At 40.9% G+C, this 17,860-nt stretch overlaps 1 protein-coding gene and 1 non-coding gene across 2 annotated transcripts in view; both read right to left on the bottom strand.

The window, feature by feature from the left end:
* Positions 1-17,860, bottom strand: part of LOC124553552 — a 262,796-nt gene that overhangs the window by 41,151 nt on the left and 203,785 nt on the right. The window contains exons 23-25 of the mRNA XM_047127399.1: positions 14,978-15,046; positions 9,180-9,239; positions 3,562-3,651 (exon numbers count right to left, since the gene is read on the bottom strand). Of these exons, the coding sequence (XP_046983355.1) occupies positions 3,562-3,651; positions 9,180-9,239; positions 14,978-15,046 (219 nt within the window). The remainder of the gene's footprint in view (positions 1-3,561; positions 3,652-9,179; positions 9,240-14,977; positions 15,047-17,860) is intronic.
* Trnaa-agc lies at positions 5,125-5,197 on the bottom strand. The gene has a single exon. It is a non-coding gene; the product is annotated as a tRNA-Ala (tRNA).

The raw sequence follows: 17,860 nt of genomic DNA, 5'->3' as shown, positions 1-17,860 counted from the left end.
CGCTACGCTCTTCTAGAGACCTACGGTTGCATCCCTCAGGTTGTTGGGAAGATTTTGACGTGGGTGTGTCAATAGTGGGACGGAGCCCTGACCAAATCTGGCCTCTGCGTCTACATTCAGTCACAGCCAGTCAGCTGTACATTGTCCAGTTTGCACCACTGAGTATCCATCTGTCGGCTCCCATTTGGGTACTGCTACATCTCGTGGGTTTATCCGAACGAGGAAGTGGGCACTAGCAACATAACTGTATATTGATGGTCCAAAATATTATCACCTCCTTCCTTTCATGGCACGTCGGTCTAACTTCGGAAGACCGTACAACCGTGGTTCTGCATGGCACGTATTTGACAAATCGTGGCATGTATTTGACAAGTCGCATCAGGTTTCCAGAGCACCTCGGCACCAGGTGTACACACACAGGTAATGTGATTCCCATAAATTACAGGATGGTGGTTTGCGATTGTAAAGCTGGTGCCTATTAGTGCTTCGAGTGGGTTTTATCTTGTCAGAGACATAAATGCGAGTTCACTGTCGTGTTCCTAAAAAATTACTGTAGTGCGATTCTGGCCTTGTGACACAAACCGTTATCCTGCTGGAAGATGGCATCACCCTTGGGGAGGATGTGAAGCGTCAGGGGATGTAGACGATCCGTAATAACATTCACGTATTCCACAGCTGTTACGGTGCTTTCAATCACTGCCACAGATCTTTCGGAAGGACAGGTGTACGTCCGGCACGGCATAAATCGCTTTCACCACCCAGAATCTGTGGCACAGTGCACGTTTCGAGCAGCCGTCACATCGATAACAGTGCATCTGGACACGGAAACGCCATTTGTACAACCATGTGTCCATTCATCTGCAGTCCAATCAAAATGATGATGTGGCCCACTGCGATTGTAAATTACCCCACTGGCTCAACTTCGGAACACGTGAAGAGCACTTACTCCGAGTTCATTAATGTGGAGTAAATGCTGTGCTCCGAAACACTCGTGCCTGCACCAGCATTGTTGTTTGTCACTAGATCTGCCACAGATTGTACCTATCCTGAATTTGGAATTTGGAATGCCTCTCACTTCTACATTCTACATTGAGTGCGGACGTCTGACACCTTCTCACGGTTTCACTGTACTTCGACCACTTCCCGTCGGTGCTCTTAACATTAGTACCGTCAATAATCGACTGCCTTTGTTGTTGCCGAGATGTACATTTCCAGGTGCCGACTCTTAACAATGTGCTCTTTATCAGTCATTTCCGTATGCAGATCTTCCCATTTGTGATCCAAATCGTCACTGGAATGATTCCTGACTCATTTCTGCTCTGCTTATTTACTTTCCTTACTGCATCGTGTGCCTGCAGCACCACTGGACAGCATTCAGTTGAAGTGTTACGTTTCACACTCCTCGTGTAGTAGAAGGAAAGACGATCGTGACAGAATAATATCGAGTAGGTAATAGGTCACAGAACATATACTGTGAGTCCGTGATTGTTTTTGTACGTGCAGACATTAAATGGGAGGTCTGAAATACAAGAGGTGTGACAACAACTAAACAGATCCATCTGCTGTGTGCAGGATCTTATACATTTTGGCATTGTGGCTTGGCAGTGGCTTGACTGTCAAGCAGCAACCACACTCTCAAAGAATGAAAACAAAATACAAGATGGTTTTGTGACAAATAAAATATACTCTAATCTCGAATGTCACGCAGCCTTCACGGCATATGTCGTATGCAAAGTTGTGTTCTACTCTAATTCACGAGTCACTCTAATGATCTGTACACCCATTCAAGGAAATATATGTTTGTACAAGCAAATTAGTGGATGTGCTTTTTTGTGATTTGAGCAGATGTCTGCAGAACGTGAAGAAGTCGAGCCTTTCCTCGGCTGCAAACGGTATTTCGGAGACACTGAGTAGCAGGACCTGTACTTCGTAAGAATCAACTATGGCTACGGATTAAAAGAAAAAGGTAAATATGTCAGATATTACGTCGGGTGACAGAGCTCGTGAAGTGTTCTGACTCAGCTTCAACCACAAAGAGCCAAACACGAAAAGCACTTCACCGTCTTGTATTGTGCAGTGGCCGTAATGTTTTGTCTCACCAGTGTAAGTTCATAATGGCACGTGCATTTGCAGGTATAAGTATTCACGATGGCTCCACTTCTGAGACCTGTAGAGGGGAAGCCATTTTCTGTGATACTGACTTAGCCATTGTGGTGTCACAAGGCTTAGGCCTGTCCCACTTCTCATTAAATCGACCAAGACTTATTCGAATAATTGTAAGAACAGTTATTATTATTATGTTCTTTAAGTTTGTTTTTGAGTTTTCAGAAATACTGTGGGAAGAAAGTTCATTTACGTTGCACATAACGTGGAAGACGTTGCCCGACGATCACCACGAAAGTTCGACGTAGCGGCAAGTGGGCGAGGAATAAAACTAATGCTGCAAACTACCGCGAGCCACGAAAGAGTCCGGGCCGCGAGAGCGTCGAGCTTCCCAGGTCATCGTCGGACGACGTCAAAGGATGAGATATTCTGCCTTCTCTTTGTAAACAGATCGATCGAGTCTCGAAAGGTTCACGTAAAATGTATAGGCGGGTGACACATTAGGTGGGACCCGATGCCTGTAATACTTCCACAGTTATTAAAAAGTTGTTAAACGGCAAAACCAATAGTTCATCATTCATATAGATAAAAAGTAGTAAAGATATAGGAAAGGAAGAGTTGCGGCGTCAGAACGAAAAGCGGGCATTACGTGGTGAAAACAAATCAACTGATGAAACAGTAAGTCTGTAATTAAGCATAAAGCCACGCAACACTACACAACCAATGAGAACAGTGAGGCCAACAGACGTGGTTTTTGAGTGACGTAGAACTACTTCGTGTCAGAATGTGATATCCACCTAGTAATACTGATCTCCTGGACCTTCCGTTGCTGTGTGGAAGTTGTATAGCCTCAAATGCCAAATGTGTGACTGTCAACACTGTTCGTAACAGTTGGTGATGCTGAACATATGGTTCAATTTACATGAGGTGGTTGTTGCATTCTGACCAGATTGCACGCCTCTTGCAGGTTTTTCTGATATTCAAACAATTCATCAGGTCAAGAATGTATGGCTTTGCTCTAAAAACTGTTTCGTGTTTGGGCAATCTCAAAACAAATGGCAATCAATATCAACCCGGCTGTCTTCTCGAACTCACCACTTGTTCTCTTCTTAATGTTCTTCACATCTGATATTCCTTTCCTTTACAGTGTTCTTTGAGTTCTTAAATGCAATCATCATTAAATGACTGCAGGAAACAATAATATTGCTAGAACTGAGGCTGATATAAAGTTCTGTTTCACTGGCGATTCTCTAAGCAGTTCAGCGTTACAGTATTCCACAACTCCATATTTGTAGGTTTCTCACTGAAGTGTACCCAAACCCCTGCCGAGACTGTCCGAGCTGCCTGGCACGCTTGCACAGGTGGCCTGTATGGCTTATCACAGACTATGCACACAGTCAACATCACCTCCCACAACTATAGATCTATGGGAATTTTGAAAGATATGTGAAAACTTACTTCGTCAGTTGTATCCGTTCCTAAACCTAATTCTTGATCCTCATTAATACAGTCGATGAGCCCCGAGACTGCTAATGGATCTTCAACAACCTGGAAAAAGGAAAATAGCCAGTATTAAGTGAAGTTATAAGCATGTGTTCCAGTACAGTACTGGGCCATTATTTTATAGGAAAGGGCCAGGAAATACTTCTCGTGGGGAAAAAAAAGTACAAAATCTGATTCCTGCATTATTGAACTTCTTTAATTGGGAAAATTCTGCATTTTCAACACTGAGCATCCAGTTCCTTTGTCCAAAATATTTTTGAACTATCTTAAGTCAACACTATATGGACCAAAAAGCTAATGTGGACATTGACTGGAATATATTTTGTTACTTCACTACATAAAATTTCACGAGGTCAATCATTGACATGCATAACACCTGCATTAAGTCTCATCAATGACCAGAAATGTGCAGGGCAAATTTCTATCCCACACACTGAAACAATCCTGTGCCATATAGGAACAAAGTTTCCTTAACCACAGCTGCCGGTCCTTGTATGACAACTTAAAAAACTGCGCAAATGTGCTATTTTAAGGCACAGGAAGAAAATATGTAGAAAAGGAAACACTTTCTTCTGGCACAATTTGAAAATAGATTTTTAGAAATGATGCAAGAGGTCACATGTCCTAACATGCCTTTTAGTGCAAAAGGACAGGACTGGAATGTAAACCTCCACATATGTTTGACTCGACAAATGTCTGTGTGTTTGTCCACTGTTTATCTGGAAATGAGAACTATTTTGAATTAACCTGGAAGATGTGGAACAAACAAGTTATAACATAAATTTTAATGCTTTTAGTGATATTTGTAGACATACAGTATTTGGTAGCTTATTGCTTTCAAAACCTTGTGCTCTTTATTCAGAACACACATGGACACAAAATTTAGCTGTTCATAAATGTTCAAAACTTTGTTTGTTAAAATATGTTGAGAAATAACATTTTTTCTGTGAGAAAACTGAATACTTTTGTAGCTCTCCCTTCAATGCATTAAGCATTTCTGAATCCACTGGTGCTTCCAAAAGATTTTCTCTGTCCATCTTTAAGAATCTTCAATGACGTTACCTCAGCTATTTCTGTGTATCGATTTTTGGTAGGATAATGTGCGTGGTTAGTGCACCAGATCTAGGTGACAAGTGTCTTTGAAGAGTGTTACGGTCACAAGTAACATAAGCAAGCACACAGAGTTTGACTGTTTCTAAACATTCACCAAATAAACTGGAAGCCGTGACCACATCTACATTACCTTTCACACTTACATACTCCGCAATCCCCCATATGCTTGCGACGGAAGATATCTGTTACCGACGCTAATAATTCCCTTTAATGTTCCACTCAGAAATGAAGCTAGGGAAAAGTGTGCACTCGCGCGAGCTCCAATTTCTCTTATCTGGTCTTCACCGTCCTTCAGCGACACGTACACTGACGGCAGCAGAATCATTCTGCAGTCAGCCGCAAACGCCCGTTCTCTAAACTTCCTCGACAGTAACGATCAAAGCAGACGAAATGAATTAAAATTTGTGCTGCGGCCGGGACTCGAACTCGGGTCTTCTTGCTTGCTAGGCAGAAATGCTAACCATTACACTACCACAGCACAATGGTCACCATTGCTGCACAAACTACCTAAGCTGAATGGCCTCCCCAACACAAACTTCAATTCATTTTTCCCTTATGTGTTGCAAGATGAGCATCACCTTGCCCCCAGGGATTCCCATTCGAGTTCCTGAATCGTCTCCATATTCCTCACAAAGCTAGTGGTAACAAATCTAGCAACACACCTCTAAATTGCCTGGATGTCTTTGTTTAATGCAGCCTGGTGGGGACCCAAAACACTCCGTACTACTTGAGAAGGGGTCACAACAGTTTTCTATACTCTGTTTCCTTTATAGATGAACTATACTTGCCTAGAATTCTCCCATTACATCAGAGTTGACCATTTGCCTTCCCTATTACTGTCCTTATGTGATTATTCCATTGATTTAAAATGTGACCACATGCAGCACACCACTAATTCTGTATTTGATCATAACACAACTGTTTCCCTTACTCATCTGCATCAGTTTAGAGTTTCTGACATTCAGAGCAAGCTCCCATTTTTCATAAGGAATAGCAATTCTGTCCAGGTCACCCTGTACGTCTGTATGGTCACTAAACAACACATTCCCATACACTACAGCGTCATCAGCAAACGGTTGCAGACACGCCCTTATCGGGACAGCCTGTGGGCTACGTCAAAGTACAACTAAATAGTAGATCTCTCTATAGTTACTCATGTGAGGTGATTATTTATTTTGAACAAATAGTAGCTCATGCAGGAAACTGGCTCTATTCAACATAGTTAACGAGGTAATTAACTTTTAATAAAGTGCATTGCAAACTTACTGAATGACCTAATTTTCAGGGCCACCATGTTCCCATCAAAAAACCCTTAATGATGGAACAAAACGCCGTGACACTGAAACACAGTTGATACACCTTACAGCAATTTGTGTAAAAGGTACAAAAAATATGAACTGTTTAGCTGGATATGAGAAAAGTGTCATGTCTCCCAAATGTGACTCTATGAAGGAGCAGCTGAACTCAGAACAGTAAGAGTCTTCCACAGCAACCATACTGCTGTAATGGCAGCAGGAATCATGTCCTGAGCATTGAATATTTTAGCTAAAAATGTTACCCAGGAATGTTGATTCTGATGGAAGGTGGCTTACTGACAGAAAGATGTAATCTCACAAACAATTTTATACAAAGAAGCAACTTGACAAATCTTTTTCATTTTTACATATATTACACAACTGATCATCGACTTTTCTACAGTTCTCTTTCGAAATCAGCAATGACGCAGTTACCAACTGATCACGCAAACTGTTGACATAATATTTGTCCTACCCTTCACTCCAAACAATATCTGCAAGTAAATTGTACGACAATTAATATGTGTGGAGTTATATCCCAGGTAACATTTTGTTAGCGAGACCACGCTGTGGCACACTTGGAAAATACCTGTGGCTACATGTAACACTCTACATTTTAAGTTTGGTATACATTCTCAATTTCAGCGAACCAATAATTGCCTTAATGTAAAGAGAACACTGAGTGTCCAGTTACCACTCATTAATTTTTTTCGAAATTGACACGTGAATAGACTGCTGTGCATCAGTGTGTAGTTGATATGTTTCTGATACTTCTGTAATTAACAATATGAGAAAAAATACGCAAACAATAGTCAACAAAAGTCATTTTAGTGTATTTTATACATCAGCTTTCCTCACACATAATCCTATGGAGGATATTTTTGAACACAAGATTGAATGCAAGATAAATTACTTGACATCGCAACAATGGCGTGTGTCTTCTGTGTCAACTTTTTACACACTTCCAGTGAGGGGAAAGCTGTTACTCTGCCAAACTCTCTCAATAGTCTTGCTTCGTATAGTCAAGATTTAATGACCTAGCAACAGGAAGGCAACACAGTTGGTACAAGTCAAATTAACCATTGCACTTGTGCCACACACAAATGTCAACATCTTCAAACAGCAACTTCATCAGAATGATATGCAACAATAGCTACAGAAAAATAAATTCAACGATTCTGCCATGTTTCACAAACTGACAGTTTACCACTCCTTACCTTGCCTATAAATATTATTTTCTTTATAATGTTTGTAATTAGACTGATGTTTAAATTCACAGTAACCACGGGACTCTAGCATCACCAACCGACTGGCATCGACAACGTATTCACGGCAGGCTCTGATACTCATCGCAGACTGGTGTATTTAGGTGTCTGTGTGGTCACATGTGTGAGGGTGTGCCGTTACACAACAAAAAAAACAGTGATTTGGAGACTAAAAATGGCTCTGACGATGTTAGTATTTTTTTACGTCATGCACCCGTCACAACATGTGAGAGATTCCCCTTCTGCATTTTTGTTCAATATTGATACCGCACAATACTTGTCATCATAACATCGACAATCAGGTAATTTCTACAAAATTACTTTCTATTTATAAGAGGAAATAACACATGTATGTAGGGGGTACTGCAGCTCTACACATCCACAGCCATCCATATACACTCCTGGAAATGGAAAAAAGAACACATTGACACCGGTGTGTCAGACCCACCATACTTGCTCCGGACACTGCGAGACGGCTGTACAAGCAATGATCACACGCACGGCACAGCGGACACACCAGGAACCGCGGTGTTGGCCGTCGAATGGCGCTAGCTGCGCAGCATTTGTGCACCGCCGCCGTCAGTGTCAGCCAGTTTGCCGTGGCATACGGAGCTCCATCGCAGTCTTTAACACTGGTAGCATGCCGCGACAGCGTGGACGTGAACCGTATGTGCAGTTGACGGACTTTGAGTGAGGGCGTATAGTGGGCATGCGGGAGGCCGGGTGGACGTACCGCCGAATTGCTCAACACGTGGGGCGTGAGGTCTCCACAGTACATCGATGTTGTCGCCAGTGGTCGGCGGAAGGTGCACGTGCCCGTCGACCTGGGACCGGACCGCAGCGACGCACGGATGCACGCCAAGACCGTAGGATCCTACGCAGTGCCGTAGGGAACCGCACCGCCACTTCCCAGCAAATTAGGGACACTGTTGCTCCTGGGGTATCGGCGAGGACCATTCGCAACTGTCTCCATGAAGCTGGGCTACGGTCCCGCACACCGTTAGGCCGTCTTCCGCTCACGCCCCAACATCGTGCAGCCCGCCTCCAGTGGTGTCGCGACAGGCGTGAATGGAGGGACGAATGGAGACGTGTCGTCTTCAGCGATGAGAGTCGCTTCTGCCTTGGTGCCAATGATGGTCGTATGCGTGTTTGGCGCCGTGCAGGTGAGCGCCACAATCAGGACTGCATACGACCGAGGCACACAGGGCCAACACCCGGCATCATGGTGTGGGGAGCGATCTCCTACACTGGCCGTACACCACTGGTGATCGTCGAGGGGACACTGAATAGTGCACGGTACATCCAAACCGTCATCGAACCCATCGTTCTACCATTCCTAGACCGGCAAGGGAACTTGCTGTTCCAACAGGACAATGCACGTCCGCATGTATCCTGTGCCACCCAACGTGCTCTAGAAGGTGTAAGTCAACTACCCTGGCCAGCAAGATCTCCGGATCTGTCCCCCATTGAGCGTGTTTGGGACTGGATGAAGTGTCGTCTCACGCGGTCTGCACGTCCAGCACGAACGCTGGTCCAACTGAGGTGCCAGGTGGAAATGGCATGGCAAGCCGTTCCACAGGACTACATCCAGCATCTCTACGATCGTCTCCATGGGAGAATAGCAGCCTGCATTGCTGCGAAAGGTGGATATACACTGTACTAGTGCCGACATTGTGCATGCTCTGTTGCCTGTGTCTATGTGCCTGTGGTTCTGTCAGTGTGATCATGTGATGTATCTGACCCCAGGAATGTGTCAATAAAGTTTCCCCTTCCTGGGACAATGAATTCACGGTGTTCTTATTTCAATTTCCAGGAGTGTATGTAGCTTGAAACTAAATAACAGCCAGCAACATTGCTGAGACAAGCAAAGAATTAACTTGTCATGTAGCAGCTACATTACCTCTGTCTTAATGGTCTGCAGATCACAAATAGGAATCAGATCATCGGTAGGTCCCTCAACCTGCAACAAGCCAATAATAAAAATAAAACAAAACCACATTTGATGAAATACATTTTAATCACCGGGATTTTTCAGGTAACATAAATGCAGAATCTGTATCACAAAAAGGGTGGTAAAATATGTAGAGAGTGTGTGCGTGTGTGTGTGTGTGTGTGTGTGTGTGTGTCCATGGAGGGGGGGGGGGGGGGGGGGCACACACATGCCCAGCATATCAAAATTCTACCCATACTGGACTGCTCAGGTATCAGAATTACAGTGCCCCTTGTTACATGAAGAATAGGAACAGTTCGTAGTAACTGACAGAAAGTCATCAAGTAAAATGGAAGTGATTTCTGGCAATCCTCAAGTTAGTGTTAAAGGCCCTTTGCTGTTCCTCACCTATATAAACTATTTAGGAGACAATTTGAGTGGTCATCTTAGGTTGTTTGCAGATGATACTGTTGTTTATCTTCTAGTAAAGTCGCCAGAGGCTCAAAACAAATTGCAAAACGATTTAGAAAAGGTATCTGTATGGTGTGAAAATTGGCAATTGACCCTGAATAACGAGAAGTGCGACGTCATCCACACGAGTGGTAATAGAAATCCGTTAAACTTCAGTTACACGATAAACCAGTCGAATCTAAGAGCTGTAAATTCTTTGCTAACCAAAGACGGTGTTTTATTGACAGGACTCTTAGAAAATATAACAGATCCACTAAAGAGACTGCCTACACTATGCTTGTCCGCTTTCTTTTAGAGTACTGCTTTGCGGTGTGGGATCCTTACCGGATAGGATTGACAGAGTACATTGAGAAAGTTCAGAAAAAAGCAGCACGTTTTGAATTATCGCAAAACAGGGAAGAAAATGTCACTGAAATGACACAGGATTTGGGGTGGACATCTTTAAAGCAAAGACATTTTCCATTATGGCAGAATCTTATCGTGAAATTTCAATCGGCAACTTTCTCCTCCAAACCCAAAAATATTTTGACAACGCCGACCTACATAGGGAGAAACCATCACCATAATAAAATAAGGGAAATCAGAGCTCGCACTGAAAGATATAGGTGTTCATTTTTTCTGTGTGCTGTACAAAATTGGAATAATAGATATTTATTGTGAAGGTGGTTTAATGAACCCTCTGCCAGTACTTAAATGTGATTTGCAGAGTATCCATGTAGATATAGATATAACAGAGGGAAACATTCCACGTGGGAAAAATTATATATAAAAACAAAGATGAGGTGACTTACCGAACGAAAGCGCTGGCAGGTCGATAGACACACAAACAAACACAAACATACACACGAAATTCAAGCTTTCGCAACAAACTGTTGCCTCATCAGGAAAGAGGGAAGGAGAGGGGAAGACGAAAGGAAGTGGGTTTTAAGGGAGAGGGTAAGGAGTCATTCCAATCACGGGAGCGGAAAGACTTACCTTGGGGGGAAAAAAGGACAGGTATACACTTGCGCGCGCACACACACACACACACACACACACACACACAAACACACACACATCCATCCACACATACAGACACAAGCAGACAAATATGTCTGCTTGTGTCTGTATGTGTGGATGGATATGTGTGTGTGTGCGAGTGTATACCTGATTACACGCTTCTGTGCAATGAATACTTTATTCCTCAGTGATGAATTACCCCAAAATATGATGCCATATGAAAGCAATGAGTGAAAATAGGCGTAGTAAGCTAATTTACTAAGATGTTTATCACCAAAATTTGCAATGACCCTTATTGCATAAGTAGCTGAACTCAAACGTTTCAGCAGATCATCAATGTGTTTCTTCCAATTTAATCTCTCATCAATGGACATACCTAAAAATTTGGAATATTCTACCTTAGCTATATGCTTCTGATTAAGGTCTATATTTATTAATGGCGTCATACCATTCACTGTACGGAACTGTATGTACTGTGTCTTATCAAAATTCAGTGAGAGTCCGTTTACAAGGAACCACTTAGTAATTTTCTGAAAGACAGTATTGACAATTTCATCAGTTAATTCTTGTTTCTCAGGTGTGATTACTATACTTGTATCATCAGCAAAGAGAACTAACTTTGCCTCTTCATGAATATAGAATGGCAAGTCATTAATATATAATAAGAACAACAAAGGACCCAAGACTGACCCTTGTGGAACCCCATTCTTGATAGTTCCCCAGTTTGAGGAATGTGCTGATCTTTGCATGTTACGAGAACTACTTATTTCAACTTTCTGCACTCTTCCAGTTAGGTACGAATTAAACCATTTGTGCACTGTCCCACTCATGCCACAATACTTGAGCTTGTCTAGCAGAATTTCATGATTTACACAATCAAAAGCCTTTGAGAGATCACAAAGAATCCCAATGGGAGGTGTTCGGTTATTCAGATCATTCAAAATTTGACTGGTGAAAGCATATATGGCATTTTCTGTTGAAAAACCTTTCTGGAAACCAAACTGACATTTTGTTAGTACTTCATTTTTACAGTTATGTGAAGCTACTCTTGAATACATTACTTTCTCAAAAATTTTGGATAAAGCTGTTAGAAGGGAGATTGGACGGTAATTGTTGACATCAGATCTATCCCCCTTTTTATGCAAAGGTATAACAATAGCATATTTCAGTCTATCAGGGAAAATGCCCTGTTCCAGAGAGCTATTACACAGGTGGCTGAGAATCTTACTTATCTGTCGAGAACAAGCTTTTAATATTTTGCTGGAAATGCCATCAATTCCATGTGAGTTTTTGCTTTTAAGCAAGTTTATTATTTTCCTAATTTCAGAGGGAGAAGTGGGTGAGATTTCAATTGTATCAAATTGCATAGGTATGGCCTCTTCCATTAACAGCCTAGCATCTTCTAATGAACACCTGGATCCTACTATATCCACAACATTTAGAAAATGATTATTAAAAATATTTTCAACTTCTGACTTTTTGTTCATAAAGTTTTCATTCAATTTGATGGTAATACTGTCTTCCTCTGCTCTTGGTTGACCTGTTTCTCTTTTAATAATATTCCAAATTGTTTTAATTTTATTATCAGAGTTGCTGATTTCAGACATGATACACATACTCCTGGATTTTTTAATAACTTTTCTTAATACAACACAGTAGTTTTTATAATTTTTGATAGTTTCTGGGTCACTACTCTTTCTTGCTGTCAGATACATTTCCCTTTTCCGGTTACAAGATATTTTTATACCCTTAGTAAGCCATGGTTTGTTACAAGGTTTCTTACGAGTATATTTAACTATATTCTTGGGGAAGCAGTTTTCAAATGCATTTACAAAAATGTCATGAAATAAATTATATTTTAAATTGGCATCAGGTTCACGGTACACCTCATCCCAGTCTAACTGCTGTAGGCTTTCCCTGAAATTTGCAATTGTTAAATCGTTGACTGAACGTACTACTTTGGAGGACTGTTTAGTATTGCTGAATGGAGGTATGTCATATATTGTAACTAGCTGTGCACCATGATCAGAAAGACCATTCTCAACAGGCTGAGCATTTATCTGGTTAAACTTATCTTGGTCTATAAAGAAGTTATCTATCAGTGAGCTGCTATCCTTTACCACCCGAGTAGGAAAATCAATAACGGGTGTCAAATTGAAAGAACCGAGTAATACTTCAAGGTCATTTTTCCTATTACCCTCTTTCAGAGAATCTACATTGAAGTCCCCACAAATAATAATTTGCTTCCCCCTGTCTGACAGATAGCACAACAAGGAGTCCAAATTTTTCAGAAATAGATGAAAATTTCCTGATGGGGACCTATATACAGTTACAATTATAAATGTGCCTTTATTTAATTTAAGCTCACAGGCACATGCTTCTATATGTTTCTCTACACAAAACTTTTTTGTTTCTATCTGTCCTTCAGATCCCTGGCCAAGAGAAGCAAAGCTGTCCAGAGTGTGAGGGGAGACAAAGATAAAGTGAGAGGTGTCAGAGAGTAGGAAATCAAAAACAGTACACTGCACCAATTGAAAAGACAATTGAAGAGTAAAGTGGGGAACAAAGATAGATGAAGGACAGAAAAGTAAAGTCATGTGAATATTATAATTAAATCCTTGGAGAATAGTGGAAAAGGAGGGGGGGGGGGGGGGGGGGGGAAGAAACAATGAGGAGGGGGGGGGGGGGAGTTGAAGACAAAAAAATTAAAAATTACTGAGGAAATAAAGAAATTCCATAAAAAAATACTGTTCCCGTGTTCAAAGTTCTTATGAAAATAAATTCAGAAACACAATGTGAGGACTGCAACAAGTCAACCTTACGAAAGTGTAACAGAAATGCCTGGTGGACTCCAATGGGAATCCTCAAAAGAAAGATGATACAGTTCTTGAGAAGCCCTATCAGGTAAATTTACAGAGACTTTTACTTGAAGTAGACTCCATGGTCAGTAGGATGGCACAATTATACATTTTGTGTGGAGATGAAGAGAACAACGCAGAAGAGATTAGGAGACACGCTGGCTGTCATTTTCCCTTTCCCAGAACACGAACTGAATAGGAAGTGAACTGATAACATACGTCAATGTGCGTTCCAACATGAGCTGTACAGTAGCTTGCAGAGAATATATGAACACATACAACAGAGGTAAAGCCAATGACAGTGAAATGCGAGAATATATTGGAGAGGAAGTACCTGCCTTATTTCATCTGTCCTACATGAGAACTGGCCATTCCTATATTTTGTTCTGAGTGCTGACATCACTAAAAGCGAGAGACATGTTGTACAGAATTTAAGGTATCCTAAATTAACATCAGTATCTTCACCTTAGGTAGCAAGAAACATAATCCATTTTGATGATATACTACCGTTAAATGTGGATCAGTTTCAACAAAATTGCTCACTCTAGTGGCGTTTTGAACATCAAATGCACAAATGAGGAATCACTCTATCAACAATACAGCCTACAAATGGGGAAAGCTACTGACATAAGGGCCGCTGAGGAACACGCGGGAAGTGTCGGACGGTGAAACTGAGAAAGGCTAGGACTTGTTTTACGTCCACGACTTGTCACTAAACATTGCATCCACCACTTGTAACTAAACATAAAAACTGGAGGCTCGCCTGCTCTGCAAGGACGGACAGCAATATGTTGTAAATCTGATGACAGACTACAATGCTGGTGTAGGCACAAGTGCTTTGGAAAACAGTGTCAATCTCACATTGTTGAAAGTGGGGCTTCACAGCAGACGACCACAAAACGTGCCCATTTTGATCCGACACCATCAACTGCAATCGTAGTGGGGACACGGTCACTGAGATTGGAACACAGATTGACGGAAATGTATCACCCGGTGAGACTAATCACGTTTCTCGCTATAACGGGTCGACGGCCGGAGACAGTGGCAACGTGTTTGCGAGCTGAGTTCACGTGAGTGATTTGTATTTTGGACAAGGGACTTTTTTGTTCAAAATCTTAAACATTTAGAAGTCTTTTCACTGAGCACATTTCTCAATACGATAATCTACACTCTTTACTTTGTGGCTGTTACCTGATTCCACAACTTGCAGCAGTTTATGGAGCCTGTAAACCATTAATTTTACAGAGACAGACAGCACTATTAAGGAGTCACTGCACGTGCAAGGTGAGACTCTAGGATCAAAGCCTGCTCGGGAACACAGTTCGTACCTGTCTTCGATTAAATTCCAGCTTCCACTACTCAGATTTCAAACAATGAATGCTATGCAATGCAATTATTCAAAGCGACACGAGAATAATAGAAAAATGAGGACGCACTCACCTCTTCCTCGAAGCTCAGGGGATCCCGTGCAATACTGAGGCCGTCAGGTGACTCCCATTCGTGCAGAAACTGAAAAAGAGTGAACAGAGTTAATTCTCACGTTCACTTATATGTGTGTTAAGTACTGTCTACAATGTGTTGCAAATTGCACACGCAGAGCGGAAACTAAATAATTTGGTGCCCACAACAATTAATATAATTGGTACTTTCTACCCTACCTACAACACTACGTTTTAATATTAAATTTCTTAAGGGGGAATATAGTCATCTCTACCAAAGCTGGAAGCTGAAATTCAACTGTGAGTGTGCAGGCCAAAGAACAAAGTGTCACCAGAAAGTAAACAGAAAATACTTTCCTGTCTTGTGCCCATATAAATCTAGTGTAGCCGAAGTCCAAGTGCTGGAGAAGCAGCAAGTAAAATGTTTCAAAACTGGTAAAAAAAAAAAAAAAATGGTGCACTTCAAGTGTATCATGTGAATAAAGTGTGATCAGAACATAAAAATATTCCAGCTATGTTTCCACTTATGCTAGATGATTCATTTCACTGTCTTACAGGACAGTGTCACGGGATGCAGTGGGAATTGTTCAATTAAATAGCTTTTTTATAATTTTAAATAGCTTTAATTCATAAAATAATGCTCCAAAAATTATATCCATCCAAATTTTAAAAATGTATGTATGTACATTCAACATCTTCTCCTAAACCACTGGACCGATTCAACAAAATGTAGTATACATACTATTTACTAGAAAGAATCACTGTGGTGTTAGGAACTACCCACCTATCAAAGGGCTGGGGGTGAAAACGCCATGTAGCACATGACATGAGAATACTTTAGTTATCCAGTATTTGAGAATGGGAACACTTGGAGACTTGCAACAAACTTTACACATAATTCAGACTTTTACAAATCTTTTCTTCACTGCCCCTTGCGTCCCACCAAATGATGAAGGGATAAAAAGTTTGTCACTCACCACATTTTCACTGTCCGTGCAGAGAAACTGCCACATGAAGCTTGACGTTTTAATTTATTATTTCTTTACTACCAATGTTTTCACGAGACATTGAGCAGACAGTATTCACATACACCAATGAATGTACCACAAAAATTATATCATTGTACAACACTTGGTTCAGGAGATACAACGTCATAAATATTCACATTTGCTGCTGAACGAACCTAAAATATATATCATTGTACACGATACAGTTCAGGAGATATGATGACATAAATCCTGAGGTGCATGAGAAACTGCTGCATCATGTATGATGTTTCAATTTATTACTTCTTTACTAATGACTCTATCCACAACACATTTCACAGATGTACAATGTCATGTGACTAGGGAAAGTTAGAAGAATTGCAAAGTTTTAATTAACTGAATTTTAATAAATAATTAATAACTTTCACAATTTTTATGGCACCAGAGATGCTGACCTATCAATTTGTAGTGCTCATTAATGCATGTCAACAGAACAATTCGAAAGTTTCATAATGTAATTGACTTATCTGCAAGAAACAATTTATTTCAACTTTTAATTAAAATTGATATATCATTTAGCCTGAGACACCTACACAATTTGCAAGGTAGTAAGCATTGACAGACACGATTACACACTGCTTACAACGCTTAGTTTGTAAGACTATATTTAAATTATCCTTTTTAATTAATAATTTATAAATCCGTATAGTTTTGCCTGTAATTAAAAAAACAGCTATGCCAATTCTGACTGCTGTCGTGGCAGTGAAACAAGCAGGAAAAATCCCTGTAAGAAAAAGAAGCCATATTGAAATGTATTGTAACAATTAAGTCACAGACTCTATGAATTGTTTTGATTGATGCAACAAAAAGACTTACATTTGTTTAGCATTAACCTGTGGGCAAACTACTACACACGAATTGGAATATGACACAGTTTAATTTATTTTGTTTATATTTTTAGTGTGCATCTAGTGACGCATTCAGATTTTTATTATATTAATACATAAAATGTTGTAAGGAAGGTTGGTGATAGCATAAAAAACATTAAGTGGAGTATATACACGGTTTTTCTGTGTGAAGGAGACAGCAGAGGGGTTAAAAGCGTGGCGGGCAGCTTGCTTGTTCGCACTATTCTGGATGGAGTTGCAGATGCTAGGGAGATGACTGACTAAACAGGAAGTCCGCCACACGCTCTTTGGTGGAAGAAATTTTCGCATCATCCGTCGTTATGCTCCGAAATGCTTTATGTCAGCTCAGTGGGGACTTAGAGATTTTCTGCAGTGGTTGGGAATTTTTTATTTTATTGCTGCCAGTTGTTCACGAGAACTTGCGTTTTTGTACGAGAATCTGATCCGAACTTTGAATTAGTTGCACTAAGTCTGAATTTTAACCCAGTTTGCCAGTGGGGGACTTTGTCACTTAGGATTAATACATTGTGTATTGATTACACTTCTGATTCTCTGAGTTAGTATGGAGTTTAACTCTGACCAATTTTTAGTTATTTTAGTCCTATACAGTGTGTTTTTAAGCATTATACTGCAGATGTAATCTACTTTCAATTCACTTAATCGTGCTGTAGCTTATTGCCACCCTATTAGTTATTGTGTGAATTTATGAACAATGAACTGTATTTGTTAAGCTTAATCACTTGCAGTTGGGGTACATTATTTGAACTAGCTGTTCATATGATCAACCTAACATTACTTTATTTTCTGACTGAGCGAGGTGGCGCAGTGGTTAGCACACTGGACTCGCATTCGGGAGGACGACGGTTCAATCCCGTCTCCAGCCATCTTGATTTAGGTTTTCCGTGATTTCCCTAAATCGTTTCAGGCAAATGCCGGGATGGTTCCTTTGAAAGCTCACGGCCGATTTCCTTCCCAATACTTCCCTAACCC

The sequence above is a fragment of the Schistocerca americana genome, chromosome 11 (assembly GCF_021461395.2).
Source record: "Schistocerca americana isolate TAMUIC-IGC-003095 chromosome 11, iqSchAmer2.1, whole genome shotgun sequence".
In the NCBI taxonomy this organism is placed as follows: Eukaryota; Metazoa; Arthropoda; class Insecta; order Orthoptera; family Acrididae; genus Schistocerca; species Schistocerca americana.
The sequence above is the reverse complement of the archived record's forward strand: the minus strand, read 5'-3'. Positions and strand labels throughout refer to the sequence as shown.